Raw genomic sequence first — 19,833 nt, 5'->3', positions numbered from 1 at the left:
ACAAATTTGTAAGATTCCACTAAGGGCATGGGATCCACCAAAAGTACAAACAGCATAAGGACACTTTCAGCCCTTCCCTAAAGAAGAGACATAGACAGCCCCAACTGCCCAGAAATGCTAAGAAAGTCTGGAAGTGCCCTTTTCTTCCCCTAGCACTGCATGCACTCAGCAGCCATGGCTTTGGGAATTATGACTCCTTCCAGTGGCTGTTCTTCTTATATATTGTGGGGCTTTAATCTGCTTCTTTGGACATGTAGAAATGATGCTGCAGTGGCTCAATCATGCTTTATGAAGCTGGTCTAGACCTGGGCTAAAGAATGTTGGAGTAGTTCCTTGGCAAAGTAGAATGGGATGAAATTCCTACAGGCATTTCTTACAACTCTTACACTGAGTAAGTGTAACCTCCCCTGTGCTCTCCCCCTAAATGTGGTTAAAGCAACAGTTCTTGGCTCCTGTAGCTTAGTTTCTTATAAAAAGTGTGTTTAAACATTCTTCCTTGTGGTTCTGCATGGAAAGAACTCCTCTAAATAAATGATAGCACTTCATTTAAATCTGATGAGAGCCACACTCAGGAAATCTGACAAGGACAAGGCAGCTGGTATGCTGGGTCTAGTGTGCATCTTTCACATCCCAAAGTCAATCACACTTCCTTTTTATTTTCCTTCATACTGAATATGATTACTTATTCTTTTCACATCAGAAAAGAGATGCTCAGCACAGAAATCTTATTTGCATTTAGGTTCTGTGGCTGGAAAAGATCCATCAGAAAATCCTGTCTCCATCCTGCTATCTTGCAATATTCACAACTGTACCTATTGAATGTAACTGTTGAAAGGAAGGAGTGAGACATGGATGAATTATATATGCCTTTCCCCTCTGAGCTTATCCTCTCATTTCTGCACTGGACCCACTGCTCCACGTGTCAGAGTGAGAATGAAGTTTATGGAAGCATCTCCACTGCTGACATCCTCATAAATACTGAGGTGCCCCAACTGAGGGGTGCTTGCAAAAAAGACCATCTGTGCAACTGTTTCATCAAAGCACTGAAGATTTCCACATAGTATGTGTCAATCAGTTAAATCTTAATAGGAGTGAATACCAAATTTTGGCCCTGCTGGTAGCTATATATATTTCCCATGGCTAGAGAAGAGCAGAACTAAAATTACACATACTCTGGGTTTGATTCTTTTGGCTGGAAAGCACATTTGTTTCTGTTGCCAGTCTAAAACAAAGTTTATGGTAGCCTTGTACAACAAGAACTTGGTGTTTCCAGAACTAAGAAAGTAATAAACAATTACTTTTATTGATAACTAACTCTCTCCCCCATCTGTAAGGAAATGAAAAATCAGAAAGGGCTGCATTTTGTCCTGTAAACAAAGAAATGTAGTGACATCTTTGCAAATAAATCTTCAACTCTGTTGCCAATATTTTTTGTGTGAACTTACTTGAGGTGTAAATATTTAATGCTTTTTTTCACTGCATTACTATTCATTTTTCTGTGTGGGAGTAAAGTCATCCTTCAGTATTGTGAACCAGGTAAATAATGTATTACTTAGTCATGAAAAATGCCAGAGGAAAATAAATGGGAGGATATCTTACCTTTGGTCATCACAATGCCTGCAAGGGTTTTGTGGCGTGCATGCATGGAAGTGAAATTGTCTGTCAGTTCCTGGAACTTCTGTGCAACCATTTGGTATATGGAGTCAGCAAAATCCTGAAAGAAACAGTCAGAAAGAATATTTTCACTCCTTTGATTGACCAACCTGGGCATTTCTGCAGATTAGTCACCTGATATCAACTGCTGAGAGGTCCACTTCAGAATTAAACATCACCTATCTGAGCAAAGATAAAACGAGTATCCCTCCTTTGACTTCCTACATCATCCTCAGAAATGGCAAAATGAGATGCATGAAAGCTGAGACCCATATTGACTAGGACTGGGGGTAAAGGGAGAAGATTTAGAGGCTGAACCTCTTTCCAGTCTGTTAAGACATTGGTCCAGCACACAGGAACTTAAAGCACTTCATTTCAGTAAGCTAAACAGGTGTGTCCTACAAAACCACTTACTTCTGTGAGCCCACTGAAAATTTCCATTAGCCCACTGAAAACTGAGAGCTGAATTGAAGCCTGTTTTTTTGGTAAAAACAATCTATTTCTGCATTCAGAGTGAGTTTTTAATGACTCACAGCTATGGAGGCAAAGTGATCAGCTCAGGAATCTGTCAGAGGAGCACCATGATCTGTCTTGCTCTTACCTCGACAGGCACAGGGACAATGGGGAGTCTCTGCTTGCATATCCTACCAAAGATGCTGCTTGCAGTTCATGCTGTGCAGTACTTTGGGAGGGACTGGTCTGCCATGTCTCCTCATGAGCATGGAATCTTTTTTGAAAGGTCAGATTTTCCCATGGACTGGGCACTGGAGAGTGTGTGGTCTGAACCCTCAGGTATGAATGAGTCCAATCACCAGGGAGAGTCTTGGGAAGATGGTAACTAAACCAGAGCAGGTTAAAAAGGTCTAAAAAGGGAATTCTGTAGACTCTGCATGGATGAGCATGAGCCTAAAGCAGCTCTGGTGCTCCTGAGAGCACCACTACTTGGAATGATTCCCTGCTACAATGTTTGGTATCTTTTAATTTACTTAATCTCTGCACTTTGTTTTGCTCTGAGCCTCTCAAGCATACATTAGAGATAAGACAGTAGAACACTGTTAGTGAGTGTGAGTTGTTCTTAAAGTGCTTTGCAAGTCTGAACATAAAAAAGTAACAGCTAAAGGATTTTTTTTTAGACATAGATTTCTTGTAGAGAACCAAGCTGTAACTACAAATCCTTCTGGAGGCAGTTCCTGGGAGCTGGAGCTTACTCTGGGGTGCTGACAGAGAAACCTGACAGCCTGAAATCTGGTTAGCCCAACTGATTGTGCCTTTGTCGGGAAAAGTGGCTCAACCAAACAACAATTCCATTCCTTTTTTTTCTAGTGTTGGGATATGCTCCCTGGGGGAGGTCCTGGTAAAGCAGGCCACCTTTAATTCACTTGGTTTCATTGGATGTGCTCATGGCACACATAGAGGAAAGCCTGAGTCTGATACACAACATCCTCACCCTGAAATATCCACAGCCACGTAGAAATAAAGAAATGTATTTAAAAAGATCATATTCATTCTTTTCCTCCCCAAACTGTAATGGCAATAAAAAAAGTCTGGTGTAAAACAGTGTTTTAAATTGGGAGAACATACAGCTATTTTTCAGAGGAAAGCAGGTTCTAACTCACAAATATCAGTAATTCTACTGCCATTAAGTGCCTCTGCAGGCTGTACACCATATGTTTCTACAGTTTGTTGTGGAAATTCAGCTTAATTTTAAAACATTATTATGGCAAGTATAAAAAAATCTAATTAAATAAAACATAACAACACTTAGGCAAACCCCTTTTCATAAAACCAGCAATATTTTTTTCTGTGTACAATCCTTGTAAATGATTAAAATTTGCTCAGATGCATAGAGGATATGATTTCTTTGACACAATCGTTTTTCTTTGTTTCTCTAAGCCTAGCTTTCCAAGGTGGGAAAAAAAAACATTTGCTCAAAATACAGTTTAATATAACATGGAATAAAATATGCTGTCTTGTTGCAGAAGTAGAAAAGAGGCATATAAAGCCTTTCTGGGATATATATGCAAAATTCCACACTAGAATTAGATGAAAACTAAGAAAAATTATCAGGAACAGTTTGACAGTTCCTAAATGGAATTTCACTTTCACTGCATTTATACCTCTTCCAATCTAATTGTCCACAATCACCATGCGAGCGAGGTACTGCTCATACAGTGCTTCTGAAGGATGAATTTTGGGTCAATTCTCATTTGTCAAGCATCAAGGCCCCCTTGTGATATAAATGCAATTATAGTCGCTTTACAGATGAATGAGTGAAGGCACTAAAAGGGTGAGGGACTGGTCCAGGGGAATAGCACAGAGCTGGGCACAGCCAGGTGTTCTGATTTCCTGATGCTCTGGTTAAGTGCTCAGTGCTGGAACACTGCCTGTCTTTCATAATATGAAAGTTTGTTTCTCAACTTGTTTTCCCTGCTGAAGAGTGACTTCATCCATAATGGAAAACTAAAGTGTATTTGCAGAACTGATATAACTGGGCCCCATATGGTGGACTGAAAATCTGATCAGCTTTATTTAGACTAGAAAGACGGGTGGGGGGGAAGAGTATCTCAATAAAAATATCTGCACCATCATTTAAAAAAAGAATCAAATCATAAATTTCATCTGCTGCAGTACTGCAGTCCAATTCATGTCTGCATTTCTAGTGTACCCTCCAAATCTGCATCCCAGGGCATTTTGCGCTCATTAAGAGTTAATTAGCTCAGAGGCACATACAATTCCTAAAAGAATAATTTTAAAAATGCTAAACAGAACAAATAACTTTTAACTTTGGATTTAGAAATTCCCCATAGTCAGAGCTTTCTTTACTTCATTTGGCAGTAGGTTCCAAAGCCAGAGAGCAAAGAGACTCACTAAAGGCAAAATAACGACATGACTTCAGATAACATTTAAGGGCGATAAGAAATTCAGCATTTGCTGATCTCAAGGAATGACCTGGGACATTAAAGAACAGCAAATCCATTAAATATGAAGCCTCTTAGCTAAAATAAGTCAGGCGAACATGTTTTTGTCTTGATTCCATTGCCTAAAAGGACGCCAGTGAAACTAATGGAAGCAAAGGAGTAACAAAGATGAATATATGCAGGATGCTGGAAAAACAGCCAGGAAGGGTGTCTAATCTGAGAGGTCATTTCCAGGGTCATTTCCAAATGGGTATTCCAAAGTAAAATGGAAAAGAGGAAGACGAGCAGATTATTTTTGCAGATGGAGAAATTAAGGAAGCGGCTCAGCCCCATAAGAGATTTGATACCCTGAAGATCGCTGCTTGTAGTGCACTAATTTCAGAGCTCTGAATACTCTGGCCCTGGAAGTTGAGTCAGTGGAAGAGCTGGATGTGGCACTGGGTTCCTCACTTATACCCATCTGTGTAGAACCCCTTCCCTCTAGCACACACCAGAACAGCTATTTGGCTTGACCTACTTCTGTGAAATGAAATCAGTGACAGCATTTCTGCCTATTTAGAGCCTTTAGACTGGTTCTCAATGCTTCTTAGGAAACTTTAACTGGTTACAGACATATCTAATGCACACAGGAGAGATATGGTGGGGATAAGAGTGGCTACATTTATCCCTGCTCAGTTTAGAACCACAGATTTCATTCCAGATATTTTCTAGCTTTACTTTTAAACAATAATCCTAGACTACTAAAAGATACATATCCAGATGGTTATTCCTGAGGAGATATAAACCAGAAAAATCCAGCTATTTATGGCTATTGTGAGTCTTGTTGAACTTTTAGGATCCAGGCTAGACCACATTATCTGTCATCAGAGGTAACTTATAAACCATATGTGAAAGGAATGGTTCTTTTCTTCTATCAAAACAATCTCAGAGAAAAGTTGTGTTTGGTGATACCACAGTTCCTACTGCCAGATATGAGTGAAAATAAAAGTCTCCATCTGGAGTAAATACAAGAGCCAAATACATCTTGGCAGCTTCTGAACAGCTATCAGGTTGGTAGAAGATAAAGGCAAAATATGCAAAGATGAGGGAAAAATAAGAATAGAAACTTAACTTGTAAAGGAGAAATTCAGTGCAATTAATAGAGGTGCATGCAATTGCTCTGAACATGTAATGACAAAGAAATTGCAGTTTGGGGCAGGTGGGACAGCGGTGAAGAAATAAAAATATATGGACAGCCAGAAATTTAAGTTTTTTTCCAGTATGCATGGGAGAATAAATGCTTGAATGCTTCTTGAGTGCTGAACCTAGGGACTTATGCCTAGGGGTTCCTTTCTCTTGGAACCCTGGGGTCTGGTACAAACCACTGAAGTCAGTGGAAGTATTCCTGACTCTCAGATGTTCCAGACAAGGCTCAAGTGGCAGGGATGGGAGCTCAAGTGTGCTCAAACCCTGGCCAGGAAGGGTGATCTCCATCACTCTGGCTTTGGGTGGATTTGGGAGTAAAAAACATGACTCAGGGGAAGAACTGACCTTCAAGGTGCTGAGTTTTTTTAAAATCCCCTGCTTTGATTTTCCTGCTATCAAAATCTTCTCATAGCTCCTCAATATATTCTTCCATACAAAAAATAATTGTTGCAGAGACAAATATCAGTCTTGTGAAAACAGTGAGTGATACAAGTAAGGCAAAGAAGATTGCTTGATCCCATCCAGGGGCAAATCTGCCCTAGGTTGCACTCAAACCTTGAACATTGCCTAAATGCCCTCTGCCTCTGATGAAAACAAGTTTCTTGATCAGGCAGCTGGCAGAACAAAGAAAACATAATGCTAAATTGTTCACTGAGAGATCCTACAGTACTTAATGAGCTGTATTTTAACATATACAAGGAGTCTGGAAAGATGAAAAATAGATGTCATTACTATTAAAACTGCACTGTGTTGTCTGAAGTATTCATCTGTCTTTGATTACTATATCAAATTACTTGTGTTATTCACAAATGAAAATCAAACTTTAGATCACACCATTACAGAACCAAAAACTTTTAGGGATTTCTCAGCACTAATATTTCAAATGGTATAAATAATTAAATGTGTTCAAGTTTGCAATGAGAGTCTTCAGGGTAAAACTGACATTCAACAGGAATAGTAAGGATATTAAAATCAATAGATTATAAAGGAGAAAGCCTTTAGTAAACATTTTCTATTGAAATCCTGTCTTAGGGTTTATAGGGCTGAAATATCAAAAAGGTTAGATTTGCATATGGATGGGAAGAAATATTCTACTACACAGATATCACTAAGGGCTCTGTTTCTGCTGTCTCCCAAGTACTTTATTTCCAGAATCTCACTGACATTTGGGGGCTAAATGTTGAACACGATGAATGGGGATCAGGTTGAATTAAGTTCACAACTCTCTTCACAGATAAAAGGAGATGCACACCTAGTTCTTTTCACTGTCCAAGAGGGAAACATACACCCATTGACAGTGGGAGTTTGTATGTTTTTCCTGCAGGGAACTCTCACTGTCTAAATAAGAGGGGAGGAAAACACAGCACAGAGATCAATCCTGAAGAGCTGCTCCTGGTCAGGCTGTATAGCAAATTGCTACACAACACATTTTTTCCCAGGCTTGTAAATAAGTTTGCTGTAGTTAGTTGGAGATTCATTGATAAGTGATTGTACCCTCAAGTCAATGAATTAGTCAGGCTCTTCCCAGGTACTACATCATCTTCAAGGTGCAGCCTTGAGCAGAGAAACAGCCGAGGGTCGTGGGCTGCCCTCCATCATCAGTCTTCTGAAATCAATTTAGTGCCAGGGGCTCCCCCAGCACAATGGAGTGCACTGAACAAGGACCTAGAGGAATGGAGAGGCAGGATGGCCTGTGGAAAGAAGGAAAAAGGAAGGGAGGGAGGGAGGGAGGGAGGGAGGGAGGAAGGAAGGAAGGAAGGAAGGAAGGAAGGAAGGAAGGAAGGAAGGAAGGAAGGAAGGAAGGAAGGAAGGAAGGAAGGAAAGCTGGTCACAGAAAAGGGACTGCAGGCTGAGCTCATTCCTTGCCCTCCCTCCTGCTTTGCCACTTGCTTTGCCATGACCCCCTTTATCCAGAGGTAAAAGGAGACAATTCTTACCCCCTCTCAGGGAAACTGTGAGGCAAATGGCACTGTCAGTGATGAGACTCTCCAAGCAGAGTCACACAAAGACTTCTGCAGCCAGACTGGAAGCTGCAGTCCACAGCCCATCATAACTCAGCCTTCCTTCAGCATGTACAGGCATTTGTAGATTATTACTCAAAGAACAAGGCCCTGCCAGGGAATTCATTGTGGTTCTTTCCTTGAGATGTGCAGTAATTATTTTTCCCTGATCATAACTCTTACAGTATTGATCATTATGTCTGGCTCTGGCTTACCCCTCAGGGTCAGTGTATATGGGCTTTGTTTTATCTTAGATGGCCGTGGTTTTATTTTGTCTGGCTGTATGCTTCATTTTACCTGAGTGTGCTGATATATCCTGTGTACATCCTGATTCAGAGAGGTCTCAGTCCTGCTTCTCAGAGGGGGATGGGGTGTGTGCTGCACAGGTTGCATGTGGCAGCAGCTGGGTACACATTTCCACATGGAGCTTTTAATGAAAACTCTAATAAAGCACTTCTGACACTAAGTATCCTCACAGTTTTCTTATCAAGATTGATGAGCAAGATCAACTGGTCCTATTGATTCAGTCAAAAGAATCACTTTCACCACCCTCCCCCATCTGTTCACAGTCCTATTACAAATGTCTTAGCTACATATGATGCTGAGCTACCTCAATGAATTCCTCATTTCTGTGATATCAAATGTCCCAAATTTGCTCTGTGTTTATGAAGGCTCCTCAGTGGCTTGGCTGACCTCAGCTGACTTGGCCAGCTTGTCCAGACTGTGTGATCAGCTCCTGGGCTCAGAGTGATTATTTGCTGTCTATTTCCCTCTCCTCCCTCACCCTGGCTGGAGGCTGATTGCTCTGCTAATTTCCCAAGCCCCACAAAACATATTTGCCTCCACGCTGTTGCTTCTATCATTAGTGATCATTTACTAAATATCAGCACTGTGCTGGCTGCTGTGTGAAGCAGACTTTGAACATAGTCCCTGTGTGGCAGACAGAAGAATGATGAAATGCCCCAAAAGATCCAAGAATGGGATTAAAAAAAAGAGAATTCCTTCTCTCACCCATTTTTCTTTTGTGCCTCACAATAAACTTAGGGCTTTATGAAAACAATAGCACTGCCTGTGCTGGAGTTGGGAGGATACAGCATGCATGGAAAAATTAAGATGAGAAAAAGGTGGAATTAGAGAATTGGTTAAGGTTTATCTTTGATAAAACCTGGCATTAGGTTTCCCAATGACCTCTTTAGGTTTTAGATTCAACCCTATTTTAATGAATGGAAGATCTGCTAAAAATATATATACTCAGATTTTGATTAATTGTTCATATACTCAGCATATGCTCCAGCAATGCTTAAAGGTTGTGGTAGGTTTCTCACTTATTATGTTTCTTGAGTGGCTAAATGCCAGCTGAATTACCTCTACTGCATCTGAAACTCTTTTACTAGGGATCACAAAAGTCTCCTGATAAAATTTGTTTTAAATATTTCCAGTGAAATTTTTAGTTATAGCTGGCAAAGAGGTACTGTTTGGAAGTTCACTGATTTTTTCTTAAAAGACTGAATTTTTATACACAAATATCAAGTTTGAAATAGGGGAAATATAGCCCAAGACTTTTTGGGGCATTTGGGGGTAATAGGAAGGGAAAAATTTAGAAACCAAAAGCTATGATGCAAGTTCTTCCACAAAAGTTTCTGAATTTGTCCCTGAGTATCAGTATGGGATCCTGTAAATGAGATTAATCAGTGTTAAATATCTCAGAAGAAATGTGTAGCCACAGTAGGAAGCATATAGATCAAAGTGGAATTTATTCTACAAGCTCAGTGAAAAAAATTGGTCTGTTTTCTCAATATATCCCTTGACTACAGGGAATCAATCAAACAATATAATGTATCTTTTTATTTGTTTCAGAAACCCCTGGAGTGACTGAAAGAAAATAGAACACATAAAATAAGCATACTATTGAGAAAGGAAACACTGTCAAATCCAAATGCCTCAGCTCCTTCAAAAAGTAAGGTTTACTATTTGGTAAAAAAAAAATAATTTTGCAAATAGGTTTAAGTAGAATATTTAAATTTACATTAGTGTGCTAATGTTAGGATGCTAATGTACAGGCCCTTCTTTTTGACTCATTGCTGTCTGCACTCTTCTTGCTCTAAAGAGATGCCACCAATAGGTAGCATTTCAATGAATTTAAGGAAACAAGCTTTTCCACTGGCATGAACAGTTGTTCCCTAAACAAGGCTCTGCTAGGTTGCCAGCTTTGCTCCTTCTGCATACAGCTCTGGTAATGAACAATGTCCACACCAATTTTGCAGAATCATTCCTGAAGTCAATACTGCACCTGCTAACAAACACCAGAAAGGAATGGTTGGTTGTTTGCCTTTTTTCTTTCCTTTTACTGATCATTAATCCAAAAGCCTTCTTCCTAAAGAGGCACACATAAAGTTGGCAGCAAGTGCTGAATAATTCAAAAAATGAAGTAGTGCTAGCTTTGCAGCCTTGTGCCTGCTTTAGGACAAGCCTCAGGTGTCAAGCTGTTGTACACTACAGATATTAAATTAGGACCAATGGGTTTTCTTTAACTAGATAAAAGCTATATAAAGCCACCAGTGACTAGGAATGGCTAACTCTGTAAAAACACTAGATTTTAGATTCATATTATGAGTTGCCTCTTTTTAATAAAAATCAATCCTTCATCTGAGGAATGCCTTCAGTTTTCAGTTTCCTTGCTTTACCTTGTTTAGGTACATTACAATGAATATCCTTTAGAAACTGATGGTGGCAAAGCCTTTGTCACATTCTCTTGGCTGTTCAAGGTCCACTCTCTTCCCAAAGCCTCACCAGTTAGAAGCTCCTGGGTAAATGCTCAAAGCAGAGAGAGAACAGTGCTTGCTCAAATCCCTTGAGCATCATTTTGAAAATCTCTGCCTGTGTGTTTATGGTTCTCATTAATGGTCTGTGCTATTAAGTGCCTTTCCCATCACACATGTGCTTTGTTAGATAAAGCAGGGAGCAGCCAGTGTCCAAAACAAATTTAATCTATTCTGAACTGCTGATCCCAGCAAGGCACAACACAACTCAACTTTCTGAATCACTGCAGAGCAAGGCCTATAATACTTTGTGTGGCCATTACCGTATAGACACTGGATTTTTTCCTTTCTTCTTGCTAAACATCTTGCTGTCATTTGCTGTAATGATTCTCAAAATTTGGCTGTAACCTTGCTAATAAACTCTCCCTTGGCTGAGAGGGGTGGTAAAGGAAACTACATTTCATGTTACCTCACCCTTCTCTGGGCTTTTTCTCAGATGTGTAATCAGCAGGGATAGTTCTCATCATCCACAGTGGCTTTGTGCTAGGAGAGGCAGAACCATGATTTCATGAATCCATGAATCCCAATTGCCACTCAGGCACCCTTAGAGCCATTTAGGACTGGTGTGTGCCTGGTGCCAGAGCTAAAACAGCCCTTGCCTGATTTGCTGTCTCTTACTGGACAAACACAAGTAATTAACACAACACTGCTGAAATAAAGAGGGTTTTTTTTTGTTTGTTTGTTTTTTGTTTTTTTTTTTTTTTTAATACCTGCCAAGAAGAAGCTAAAAAATCAAGCTTACTTTTAGCCTATGTTCTAAATCCCAGACATCGTTGTCCCATCACCTTCCCCTCCATCTCTACTCAAGAAACTCCTAACCACCTGAGAATGTCATTTTTAAACCTTGTGACAATAGTCTTGGGCAAAACCTGTTGCCTTGGCACACTTGCCTTTAAGCAAGAACTCAGGGCCAGGAGCATGAGGCACTGTGTGGGCTGTCCTCCACAGGATGACCTTCCCTTGCAACCATGACTGTGAGAGAGGTGTAAAATATCTGCCTGCAGTTGAGTGCAATGTCACAGTTTTCAGTTAGAGCTCAGTTTTCTTACAGCAGATAAAATATTTTAGAAAAATTCTTCACCATGGGGAAGTTAAGTGATTTATTCTTGGTGGGCAGTAAAATAACAGCTTTTTGTGAAGAAGAAAACGAATAAGTTGATAAAGCCATTAATTAAATTGAAAATTATTATTTCTATTTATTTATGTACTAACAGAAAAATATAAAAGCAATTTACCTAAAAATTGACCAAATCCTATAAAATTTATGTAAGATATGTAAATACATTTATTCCTATAAAATCATTAAATTGAGAGATAATCTGATCCAATGTTTTGCTCAGTGTCAAACTCAAGAAATGTACAATTCTTTCTTTACAGAAAAAAAATAGAAAGGCTAATACAAATATGAATATTTCTGTTACTAGCATACTATACTTGAGGAAATGCACCTCAAAGTATTCCTAAGGGGTCTGGCATTACACATCTGGGCTCCTTTTTACAGCTGTGGGGTAAGAAAAAAATCTCCTGAAATTCAGACAGCAATTTCAGAGAGAAAAAAGGAATACCCAGCTTCATACCTAGCCTCAGAATATATAAAACTGTCTCACCAGTCTGTGTTTCTAAGGTAATCACTGGTTGTTAGCTCACTTGTTAAGCTGCACATAACCTAAAGGGCACTCCAATAAATTACTTTCAGCATGTTTCTCTCTCCTGCTCTGCTCACAGGGATCCTCAGCCAGGAGGAGCTGGCACACAAGCCTGTGCTACCCTTTTCAGTCTATGAAACTGTCCTGCCAAAACCTGAGCAAGAGGGGTGTAGAACACAAGGGAACACAAAATTCTTTGGCTCAAGAACTGATTAGTATGGACAGCAAGGTAAAACGTTCTGCTTGGCACTTCTGGAAATAATACAAGCGAAAAAATGATGGATTTCAAGGCTGTCTGCCATTGCACCTTTGTCTTCCTGTCTTTCTTCTTCCTTTCTCCTCCTATGATTGTTGTTTAACCATTTTCCTCACTTCTTCTGTCGAGTGAATCTGTGCTTTTCCTCACAGAGGCATTGCATAGGTGGTCTGGAAACCCAGACAAACTATTATACAAATCGAAGGCTGTCCAGTTTCTGATAACACCACAGCTAATTTATTTTTTGTTTATACTCCACTACCTTTGACAAAGCTTCCTCTAGAGATTTATATCTCCATCCTTACTGCCTTCCAACTGTTTGTCATTTTTTTTGCTTTGCAACTGACAAAAGGAAAAAAAACACCCTGACATCAACCTTGGAAGAGGTACTGAGTACAGAAGGTTTTTTTTTTCAGATGTGATAAAATCTTGCCTAAAACCATGTCCAACCTTTTCAGCAGAAAGTCCAGATGGCTTTGCAGTCTGTACAACAGACTTTATTCACTGATGCTTCTCTAAGTGTCAGCAGGGTGTTGTCTTCCAGAACTAGTAAATGTGCAATGAAAGGTAGCTCTGAGGGGAGAAATAAACACAAACAAAAAAACCTCTCACTTAAATCCACCTGCCTCCTCCCAAAAATCAAATTAATCTGAGAATTTCTACACACATCTTGAGTGAAAGCTCCCTCTGGGTGCAGAAAGGCTTTGCAAACAACTGGAGGTGTAAGGGATGAGGTGGTGGTTCAGGGAGCTCCAGGGTGAGCAGTGATTTACACTCTCACTGCTGGCCTGGTCACCCTTGCCTGCACTGCAAGTATTTCACCTACAGGATCAGGACCCTTCCTGAGTCTGTGAATAGGCTTCACACTGCAACACCTCATAATGCTGTTTTTGCTGTGGTCAAATTAGCACAAAGAAGCATTTATGAGTGTGAATGGCATGTAAGGAATGGGGTGGATGAAGGCTCAAGGATGTGGGCTGAGTTTCTGCCCCTGTGCCTGGATCCCCTGCAGCCTGATGATGCCAGGCATGCCATCAGCCCCTGCCTCAGCTTCCAGTCTGTAAAATGAGAACACTCCAGGAGTCATGCATCTGATGTCTTTGATATAGGTGAGGGTTAAAGTACTGTTTTACTTCAGTTTCTGGCCCAGCTCTGTCATGCCCACCCCTCCACTCTGCACAGCACCTAGCTTTAGATGTAGGCAGTATGGGAGGACAAGCAGAAAAGCCACAGCCACATAGGCTGTGTGGCCCTGGTGAGTCCTGAGAGCAGCTGGATCCTGCACTGAGCAACTTGAGCATGGAAGGCATCTGCACCAGGAGAAAAACTGCCTGTTCTTGGTACCACTTCTCAGCCCTGCAAGGGAATTAGGAGGAATAAAAAGCTCCAACCTCTAGCTCATGCAGCAATTGTCATTTTAACCACCACCTGTGTGATATGGTTAACACTGCAGCCACTTCACTGGTATTCCTGATTCTGTTAGAATTGTGTGGCTTTGTGGTTGGCAGCAATCTTGCTCCATGTCTGTGCAGAGTTTATCCCAACACAGGCATGTTCTAGTGCACCTCGGTATGACTGCAGGGCAAATAGTAAGTAATAGCAATAATGGGGAAATTCTCAGAAGTAAAAAAGAAAAAGAGGAAAAAGAAAAAGAAAAAGAAAAAGAAAAAGAAAAAGAAAAAGAAAAAGAAAAAGAAAAAGAAAAAGAAAAAGAAAAAGAAAAAGAAAAAAAGAAACCTGGTGTACAAAAAACCCTTCCAGCATGTCTCCAGTTTTGTTTCTCGTTGACACACTATTCTTGCTCTGAGCTGACAGCTGCAGTCCAGCCTTTGTCAGGTAATTAATCTGGGTAGTTCATTTCCACAGGTGACTAGCAGGTTGGCACAGTCTCCTCCAGCAGGGGTTTGTGGGTTTGCTTTTTCTTCTCTTTTCAGAACAGTGTGGGTATGAAAGCATGCAGGTATGTGTGTATGAATATGGCACACAACTCACTGACCTGGCCAGTCATTTGCTCCTTTCTCACTGCAGTTATATGCTGCAAGTCTAACTCCTGTGCTTTGCAAGGTGAATGGAAGGAAACCTCAGACAGGAATTTAAAAGCATCAGACTTGCTCTCATTGATTACACCTGACAAAACATCAAAAACCCCTGGGTTTCTTTTCTTGCAAGCTCGAGCACCGCTGGTCTGATTCACACAACAACTTCTGTATATGTTTAGAAATGAAAGTGATTAAAAATAAGAAAAAGAGACCATGAGAGACAGAGAGAAAAACTGTATCTCTTGGCAGGGAAATGGTGGGTGATCTACTGCATTTTCACATTTAGTGAATTGTGAAGTAATGCAGTAATAATAATTTGTAAGCACATTTTATTTTATGCAATGCTGACAGTGCACTGCAAGGTCACTGAGCTGGGAAACATGGTTCTGTGGGTCTACTGCCAATATCAAAATATCCTTTCACCAAAGACCTATGACTTCAAGCCCTCCCTGAGCTTCACAGAGCAACTTTCTCCTGTTTGATGGTTTCTCACCACTCCCACATTGTGCCCCAAGATATCTGTCTTGACAAATGGTTGGGTAATACATGGCTGGGCAACACAATTGTATCTCAGTCTCTCTGTCCCCCATGGCTAACACAGGCTTTCTTTATGTCTTCTTTCTTACATTCTTTCTCCCTTATATTTCTTCTTCCTTGTTCTTATAATCCAGCATGTTATTAAAACCTTACCTGCATACTAGTCTGTTTTAGCTGTGTCCTAAGGTACCACACTCCTGTGTTGCCATGGGCAGTCAAGAGATGGTTCTGTTCAGATTGTGCTGTGAAAGGATGCAATTTATGTCTCAAATGTTTGTCTCCTCGATTAGCAATACAAACAGCATGGTGAACTGTAACACATCTCTGTCAAGGATAACAAGCTTTAGACCAGAGGGGCAGAGTGCCCTGATGGAAAAGCAGTTCAATGATCCCTAGAGAGAAGGCTATACTGGGTGAGCTTTTAGAAAACTGAGCATTCTTCACCTTTTCTTGAATGTCTGGAGTTGTTATTTCTAGGTGTACATTCATGAGCTACCCTCATTTTCAGTGGTCAGTCCACAGAATCATGCAAGATCCCTGAGTGATGGCCATATTTTGGTCATCTCTTCCCATAAGAGATTATTTCTCCCACTGACTGTATAAAGAGCCCTGATCTACTGGCTCAGTAGCAGATTAAATTGGTTGTCTACCCCTTCAGTTTGAGTGCTGCAGTAATATTGAATAGATATCAGTACTAAGAGATCAGAATAAAGTGATTTCCTCACACCTGGAAATGGAATAAAATCCCCTCACCTACACAGCATTTAGCTCTACATTCATCACATTGCCATGCTTTTGTAGTGAAATGTTCAGATCCTATTGCAATGTCCTAGATATTAATTTTCATTGCCAGTAACAGGAGTCCTGTGCACTTAACACTGTCCTTGGAACACAGTAAAAATATGTTTCAGCAGCTAATGAAATTATCACAGACCCTGTGACCTGAAAAACAAACAGAATAAGAAAGGCTTACCCTTGCTGGCTAAAATGATGTGGTGCAGCTGTATTTTGTCACATACTTTATATATATGAGCATATATATATATATGCATATGTCATGCCAAATTGTAGATTGCCATTTTATATATATTAAGGTGGTTAAGATGGCTTTTTATAGATGACATTTCCATCACATCTCAGCAAATGTTTTGCTAAAATCTATGCTATGTATCGTGTATTTTATGGTTTCTTTAGCATATATAAGGTTTAACTGTTGGCAGACTAACACCAGCTTCTAACAGAGATGTAGCAGTTACCATTTTTCTTTAACTGAACTTCCACATCTCAGACTTTACTATTTGTTTTTTGTCCTTAATATTTTTTTTGTCCAGCTAGAACTGAAAAAACCTACAGAACAAACTCTCATTGGAAAAGTACAGAGAAGTTTTTCAAAGCAAGGATGATGGCAAATCTCTCATGGAACAACTGGGAGACTTGAGAGAAATTACTGTAATTGCAAAATATATTGCCATACCACAGAAAAGGACAAAACATGAGCTTCCCTTGTGTTACTAAGTATCAGGCTTGCAGAGGGAGATAGTTGGAGGTCTGTGAAGAGGTCATTCTCACTGCAGGCACAAATGAGATGTAAGGTTGTCCTGTATGCTATGAGATGCCAAGGATGTAAGCATCTAATGCTATTTGGCATAGGCATGGCAATGGAGAGAAGCTGCAGTCATTTTGTTGAAGCACCTATGGAATTCCTGTGCCACAGTTCCTCTACCTGCATTTATCTGCCTGCAGTTCCCCAAGGATAACTTTTCTCGTGCCCTCAGTAAGTAAATCTCTGGGGCAAAGCAAAGCATTGCTATTACAGTGTTGGCAACAATGTCAGCAATGTGGGACAGGTCATCAAAGAGACAAAATGAACATTTATTTCCTTTGCAGATGAAATTCAGCTGTAAAACCAGTAATACAACACATCCAACACCAATGTGAGAAGACACATCAAACATATCCTTCTATCTTTGTCCCTCTGGGTTTAAAATAAATGGTCTATGGTGCTAATTTTGCCTTCTTGGTTGCCCTACAAGGAAGGCAGAGGACTGCATGGGCTGTCACTCCTTACAGGAGAGGGAACAACCACTTCTCACTATGTAGCTCCAGAGGCAGCCGCTGGCTTTGTGTACTGGCTGACAGAAAGCCATCATCCATCAGCTCTCCAGGGAGTTACACACCTGTCCTATCAGAAATACAGCAGACTGAGCAGACATCACTGGTCAGAGACAGCCCCTTGGAAACAGTGTTTGGCTCCATCACAGCCAGCAACACCAGTGCTGTTAAGGACTAGTTGTTTAAAGGAGAAAACTGTTTTCTTGGCCTTATGGAGACTGTGGGCTGATTCTTGTTCTGGTTTAGTGCCTGGCAAGAGGGTTTTTGCAGCTTGCAGCAGCTTCACAGGCGTACATGGAAGTGTTCAAGGCCAGGTTGGATGAGGCCTAGATTGTGGGTGGCATCCCTGCTTATGACAAGAGGATTGGAACTGGATGAACTTTCAAGTCTCTTCCAACCTAAACCATTCTATGTTTCTATGATTCTACATAATGTAGAATACAAGAGGAGCCTTCTTAGCTGCTGCTGTTGTTTTTTTTCCCTGGAAAGTTCAGGATCCAGGAAGATTCACACCACAAAATTTTCTAACAATCTCTTAAGAGATTAGCAAAGCTGTAAAACACTACGCAATCTACGCTGAGAATTTTAGTTTAGAAGCCTCAAATGTAAAACCCAGCTCAAAAGGCATGGACTACCATGAGGTGAAGAAGAAATAAACACTTATTAAGGACTGGCACATGTTTGTGCCACGTTTGTCAAAGGAAACACAGCTGCTGATGTCCAGTTAGTAAGAATGGAGCGAGCTACCTTCATTTTAAGGTAGCAAGCATAGTTGTGTGTGGCTGAGACTGCCATCCAACATGCTATAATTTTAGTGGAGAAAGCACTTATAAAACCAACTTCTAAATCCACCATCACTGATAATTTCAGAAATTTTTTTTCTTTCCCCCTCCCTCAAAGCCATTCTGCTAGAGTACAGTCATGTTACTAAGGAAAGAATTCAGAATCTGAGCCAAACTTCAGAGAAATCTATTGAGACTTTTACCTTTGCTTAAGCAGGCTTTGGTTTAGACTTCCTGTGTCTTTAAAAATGGAACAATTCTGCTATTTTATTACGAGTTCAGCTTTTTTCATGCAAAGCTTTTAAAGTTTTTTCAAGTGCATTTAATTTCAGTTTACAGTTGTAGAAATTTGGAATAGCTAGTGGCTATCAATGATGCCTACCAATACATTTTTTCAGGCCAACTAGCACTGATAAATACCTGTAGCATGTCTTTTGCTAACTAATACTATTTCTTAAAATTTCAATGACTAAAAACCAGTGACTCAGAACTTACTGCAGGGGATTGCAAACAGCAGCTCTCAATTATAGATTGCAGAGAGACTATAAACCACTGCGAAACAAGGGGTGGGGTATTGAAACAGACTCCAGTACTCAAGAAGAAAAGATTTCACAAATGTCTTTTGAAAAAAGCAAGAGGAGATGACAGCCAATAGTCCTTGTCCCCTACCTTTCCTTACAGATTTTTCTTCTTCTTCCTCATGCACTACTAGCTTGTTTACCATTATTTTTCCTCTACAGCTTTTTACTGCTGCTTCTGAATAACACTGATGCTCTTCACAAAGGTTTATCTTGTTTTCACACACAAGATCCTTCCCCTCTTATCCTCCAAATGAGATTTTAAATTTCTTTTTTCTCCTGATAGCATTTCTAGTCTGCTTGCAGTAGAGGAGGATCTTGAGCATGACAGGTAGATGGTGTAAGGGAATGAGAGAGGAATACTATGATGCTGGATCTGGGTGGTACAGCCTGGTGTTGGACAGAGACAGAACCTGCCACACATGGAGCCAAGCATGATACTCAGAGCACACACTGGAGAATGTGATCATCCCTATTACCAGTCACGAGACATTTCCAAACAGATTAATATCATGGGTATCATTTGTCCTCAGAGGAGGTTTACCTGTTAGCCAGCCCTGGCTTTGGAGCAGGTACTGGATTAGGAGGGACAGCATGGAATTAACAGGAATTAAGCTAATTTCCTTCAGTGACTTTTCAGCTTTACCCCAATTTCAGAGCCTGCTCACAGTTCTTCACCACCACCCATTGGTGAGCAGAAAAATAGACCAGCAGCAGGAAAGTCCTTGTCTCCTTTTTTTTTTTTTTTTTTTTTTTTTTTTTTTTTTTTTTTTTTTTTTTTTTTTTTTTTTTTAGTGTTAGAGAAAGCTGGTTAGGAACTAGGAAATCACTGCTCTGTACTTTACAAAAATTGGAATATTCTGTCTTAAATCCTCCCTAACGTGCTTTTTGTGGGACACAATGAAAAACTTTCAATCATATTTGAAAATTAGTAGGAATGAAAAGTCCTGAAGTCCGAGGTAAGTGATGTGTGTGTGGGTTAGATAGATGGATGGAGGCAAAGGAGCTCTTTTGATGAGATGTGTGGAAAAAAAAAGAAAAGTATCTAAGACTGCACAACTTTACCAATTTTACTTTGTTTTTATCTTCCTAAGAGCCTCCTTTTACTTTGCCCTGACGATTGCTTAGCTGAGGAGCAGAAGGGGATGCTGTACCAGCTCCAGAGAGAATCAAGATGCTCAGAGTCCCAGTATGGACATACCACTGCACAGGCAGATGGGTGCAAATAACAGGAGTTTGGCAGTGGCTGGGAAATGGCCCTGCTCTGCTGCATGGATCCTCTTGGATCTGTAGGCACATCCCAGCCCC

At 40.4% G+C, this 19,833-nt stretch overlaps 1 protein-coding gene across 1 annotated transcript in view; it reads right to left on the bottom strand.

The window, feature by feature from the left end:
- The window catches only part of ADARB2 (adenosine deaminase RNA specific B2 (inactive)), a 299,653-nt gene that overhangs the window by 57,254 nt on the left and 222,566 nt on the right, over window positions 1-19,833 (bottom strand). Inside the window, exon 4 of the mRNA XM_056485576.1 lies at window positions 1,600-1,714. Within this exon, the coding sequence (XP_056341551.1) occupies window positions 1,600-1,714 (115 nt within the window). The remainder of the gene's footprint in view (window positions 1-1,599; window positions 1,715-19,833) is intronic.

The sequence above is a fragment of the Oenanthe melanoleuca genome, chromosome 2, assembly GCF_029582105.1.
Source record: "Oenanthe melanoleuca isolate GR-GAL-2019-014 chromosome 2, OMel1.0, whole genome shotgun sequence".
NCBI lineage: Eukaryota > Metazoa > Chordata > Aves > Passeriformes > Muscicapidae > Oenanthe > Oenanthe melanoleuca.
The sequence above is the reverse complement of the archived record's forward strand: the minus strand, read 5'-3'. Positions and strand labels throughout refer to the sequence as shown.